Consider the following 4,653-nt stretch of genomic DNA (forward strand, 5'->3'; position numbering starts at 1 on the left):
TTGGGATGCCACACGCCCACACCACAGGATTCATAGCAAGGCTGGACAGATGGTTCTTAAAGCACATCAACCATGCTAATAAGCATGGCATAATACTTGCTATAGTGGAAGACTAGAAGCTGCAAAGGACACTGACACTAGGACCAATCCTTGCTCCTGCCATTTTTTACAGGAGCGGATCGGCACACACCACACGGGTACACTACTACTAAATCACCAATACAGGATAGCAGGCATCAGCAAGAGGACGAATGAATCAGCCCAATCGCAGCAGAACAGAACACACACACACACAGCACACAGGGGCTGCACACGCACAGCCCATGCAGTAGGCAGGCCCATCTGCAAGCACCTCAGTCGCGGCCGTTCTGCTGGGCCGGGTCCGGGTGCGCGGAGAAGTAGGCGAGCAGGCCGAGCAGCGGCGCGTTGATGTAGGTGGTGGGCTCGGACTGCTGGAACACGGCGCGCGCGTCGGGGAAGGCGTCGGTGCTGTTGCTGGGCCCGCCGACCACGGCGCCCACCAGCAGGTTCGGGTTGGGCGCCGGGCTGGCGTAGTAGGCCGCGCCCGCCTTGCACCCGATCCGCGCCGGGTGGGCCGCAACCGACGGCAGCGAGCTGGCTCGGTGGTGAATCCGGAGCGGGTACCGCGGGCCGTAGCCCACCATGTAGGACATCCGCAGCGGGTTGTCGCCCAGGATGTAGTCCACCTGCCGCTTCGCCACGCGCCGGAGCTGCGCTGGGGAGGCGGTGGCGCCGCCGCCGCAGGAGACGTGGCCGCCCGCGTGGCTGAGGTAGTTGGAGTAGGCAAGGAGGAGGAAGGAGAGCGACGTCACGTGCTGCATGTTGCTGTTGCCCACCTTGAAGAGGAGGCCGCCGGGGGAGTACTGGATTTGCGGGTGGCCGGAGATCCCCGGGAGGAGGCTGCAGATGAAGTTGTCGGCGTTCTCACGGAAGGATTGGAAGTACTCGTCCTTGCCCATCAGCACCTCCTGCGCACACAACAACGCGGGTCTTATCGATTAGTGAACTGCTAATTGAGTGCTCAAGTGTGGTCATAACAGCAATCAGTACCATCATGCATGGTTAATTCAGTAATTAGCTTGACGATTGCAGGGAGCACGAGGCCCCGGGACTCGTGACCGAGAACTGCAGTGCAAAGGCGCCGTGCCGCGGCAGCCCCATCCTCTGCTACTGCTGGAGCAAACGTGCAAGCACAGGGCCTCAGTGATGCCACAACATGCTCGCCTGCTTCGAGATCCAGTCACTAATCAGTCACTGACAAAAAGCCTGGACTGGTACTGCTGATGCGTTGATTAATCTATCCAGATAGGATCTTGGTCCCATGGTACAGAGGATGCACTAATCAACGCACTAATCTTGCCGTGGCCTGCGTGCTAATGAGCTAATCACTCCATACTGTTTTGACAGAAAATGAATGCCAGTTCAGTACTACTACTGAATCGCGGCATGTGACACGGTGGTGCAGGGTATCAATTCATTACATTATCCATGGCATGTTGTCAAGATCACAGGACCATGATGAGCATGATTAGGTGAATAAACACGACACGCAGGTACAAATCCAGTCGAGCTCACTGGCTCAGCTGAAAAACCTGAAAGGGCATTTGTTGCGTGGGGCCAGCCAGCTGATGAATGAAGCGCACAGAAATGGAATTAACAACTCCTACGCATTCATAAGCTTCATTAGCAGCAGCGAGGACAAGGTAGAGACAGAAACATAATCTAACACTGCTTGCCCGGCTAGTGTTAACAGCGAATGAACACGACCCCATGCTGTTAGTCACAACCGCTAGCAAAAGATTTGTGCGCGCAGCGCGCACGCGAGAAGGGAATATCGAGGGAGACACTATCTGCGACACAAGCTGCTGATGTGACTCGAGACCTCAAGTAGCATGGCAACATGCTCTCCATCAGCAGGCCGGCCCCACGTGCCGGGTCAAAAGGCAACTGCAGCGCGCGCGCGCGCGTGAAAAGCCTCCTTCGTGAAAAGCTCCTAGTCCTAGCGACTTGGCTAGTACTTCGTCCAGTCCTAAACCCACCACTGTCAGAGCTAATTAGTCACGGATTAGATACACACACGGCCGTTGTGGCAAACGCATGCGTCGGACTGCAGTGCAGTGCAGCGGCTGGTCCACCGGACGAGAGCCGGGAGCACGACGTCAGGGGAGGGCATGTGCGCGCCGCGCTGAACGACGCTGGGCCGCTGGCCGATCGCGGCGCAGAGCGGCAGAGGTCAGGGCAGGGCGATGATGCAGCTAGCGGCTAGCGCCTGCTGTACGCGGACGGATGCTACTACGGGAGCAGTAGCGTCACGCGGGGGGCGACGGGACACGAGATGGACGGGGCCAAAACCGGACAGACATCCCTGGACCCTAGCGTCGCGCAATCCAAGGCTACTTTTGGCGTCAAAAGCACACAATCTAAACTCGCATCAGTAGTAGTAGCTCAGTACAAGTACTTGCGTCAAAGTAATGTTGTGCAAGTGTCCGTTCAACCTTCAACGGTGCATCACTGAACATTGAAGATGATGGAAAAAGCCTAGGACGGTGCTCGTTACCTTGGAGATGAGGACGTTGATGCCGGCGTGCTTGTTGTCCCAGCCGAACTCGTTGATGGCGTCGCTTGCTCCCAGCGCGACCTCGTTGCGCTTGATGTAGTCGCGGTACACCCTCCGATGCGACGCCCGGTGCAGCCACGCCGCGCCCCAGAGCAGCTCGTCCTGGTACCCGTCGTAGTCGCAGTAGCAGGGGCACACCGCGTCGCGGAGGCTGCCGCTGTACGCGCCCCGGTGCGCGTCCGCGAACGCGAACACCTCCGCGGCGCGGTCCAGCAGCCGGCGCGCATACCCCGGGTCGGCGTCCCGGAACACGAGCGACCCCGCCGCAAGCGCCGCCGCTGTCTCGGCGGCCACGTCGGAGCCAGGGTGCGACGCGTCCACGCGGTACACGGTGCGCGGGGTATCCATGTCCTCGGGACGCTCCCAGCACGCGTGGTCGCGGGACGCGTCGCCGACCTGCACGTACACCGTCCCCGGCGTCGACGTCGCCTTCATCAGGTAGTCCGTCGCCCAACGGACGGCCTCACGGGCGTCCGCCTCGTGCGCGCCGAAGCTGCGCCCGAAGTCGATGAGCCCCCACGACATGAGCGTCGCCGTGAACGCCATCGGGAACCCGAACTTCACGTTGTCGCCGGCGTCGTAGTACCCGCCCGACAGGTCCACCTGCACATAGTACATCGTTTCGTTTCACCAACACCTCATCAGCTCGTTTCAGTGCGATGACGCAAATGCGCCAAAATGGCTGCTGGGTTCGTGCGAGAAACTAGTTAAAGAAAGGGCACGTACCCCGGCCTCGGCGCCGTCGTGGATGGCCGAGTCCTGGCGCCACCGGAGGCGCTGGTTCGGCGGCAGCCGGCCGGAGCGCTGGCCCTCGAAGAAGAGGATGCTCTTGTGGAGCGCGTCGCTGTAGTCGTGCACGGCCAACACCGCCGACGATGCCGCGAGGAGAACCACCACAGCGACCGCCGCCGCCATTGCCTTCGCCGGAGACACAGGGCGCGCCATGGGGAACGGAAGACCTGACTGTGTCTTGGGGGCGGGAGGGACAGTGGCGGGTGGCAGTTTAGTTGGTTGGTGCTGTGCGGCGGGTCGGAGGGACCGGCCGGGGCTAGGAGGAATTAATAGGGGCCCGGCCGGCCGGCCGCCTGCGGGGTGTGGTAAATGGCATGTGAGGCTGAGCAGAGGGGGAATGGGCGCCCAGGGAAAGTGACATGGGCTGCTGGGGAGTCCGGCCAATCGGGGAGGGGCAAGTGCGCGTGTCTCAGCGTTGCGGCGCGCGCTACGAGGTAGCGGCGGGGCGCCGCGGGTGCCTCCATGGACCGGGTCCTTGTTAACGATGCTGCTCGGGCTGCTTGGACAAGAGATTAGTGAAGTGGTTATTCTAGTTAATTTGGTCTTTGGCGATTGGCATTACCGTGCTGCTGATTTATACATAATCCTGTCATATTTCATGGAGCTCACCAGTTTGCACGACAACTCGAGCTTTAGGCCCTAGGCCTTAGGAACCAAGGAACGGAAAACAGAGGAACGGTGGGAAACATTGGAAATACGACAGGAGTGAAGTAAGAAAACAAAGTAATGAAAAATACAGAAAAGTTGTAGGAAGTAGTGTTTGGAACGCAGGAATATAGGGGTGTTCGGATCTCCGGACTAAATTTTAATCCCTATCACATCGAATGTTTGGACACTAATTAAGAGTATTAAACATATGCTAATTACAAAATCAATTTTTCAACTTCTAGGCTAAATCGCGTGACGAATCCATTAAGCCTAATTAGTCCATGATTTGACAATATGGTGCTACAGTAAACATTCGCTAATGATGGATTAATTAGGCTTAATAGATTCGTCTCGCGATTTAGCCTAGGGATTCTGCAATTAGTTTTGTAATTAGCTCATGTTTAATCCTCCTAATTAGCATCCGAATATCCGACATGACATGGACTAAATTTTAGCTCCAGGATCCAAACACCCCCTAAAGGATCAAGATGTTTAGTCCCGTCTGGAATGTGGGAATTGCACAGGAAATTCGCAGGATCGGTTCTAGAGGAAGCGTGTATGGAACGAGGGAACGA

At 57.7% G+C, this 4,653-nt stretch overlaps 1 protein-coding gene across 1 annotated transcript; it reads right to left on the bottom strand.

Annotated features, from left to right (window-relative positions):
- LOC101779993 (endoglucanase 17) lies at positions 1-3,694 on the bottom strand. Its single transcript, XM_004965112.3, has 3 exons — positions 3,365-3,694; positions 2,579-3,241; positions 1-989 (listed from the first exon to the last, which is right to left on the bottom strand). The coding sequence occupies exons 1-3, from the start codon at positions 3,581-3,583 to the stop codon at positions 354-356; spliced, it is 1,518 nt and encodes a 505-aa protein (XP_004965169.1). The 5' UTR covers positions 3,584-3,694; the 3' UTR covers positions 1-353.
- Positions 3,695-4,653: the final 959 nt, after the last annotated feature.

Source organism: Setaria italica, chromosome IV (genome assembly GCF_000263155.2).
Source record: "Setaria italica strain Yugu1 chromosome IV, Setaria_italica_v2.0, whole genome shotgun sequence".
Lineage (NCBI taxonomy): Eukaryota > Viridiplantae > Streptophyta > Magnoliopsida > Poales > Poaceae > Setaria > Setaria italica.

Excerpts from the sequence above, each read along its gene's own strand:
- LOC101779993 (XM_004965112.3), bottom strand. The coding sequence starts at position 3,583 with ATGGCGCGCCCTGTGTCTCCGGCGAAGGCAATGGCGGCGGCGGTCGCT. Across the intron at positions 3,242-3,364 it reads ACGACGGCGCCGAGGCCGGG|GTGGACCTGTCGGGCGGGTA; the intron begins GTACGTGCCCTT and ends TACTATGTGCAG. Across the intron at positions 990-2,578 it reads TCAACGTCCTCATCTCCAAG|GAGGTGCTGATGGGCAAGGA; the intron begins GTAACGAGCACC and ends TTGTGTGCGCAG.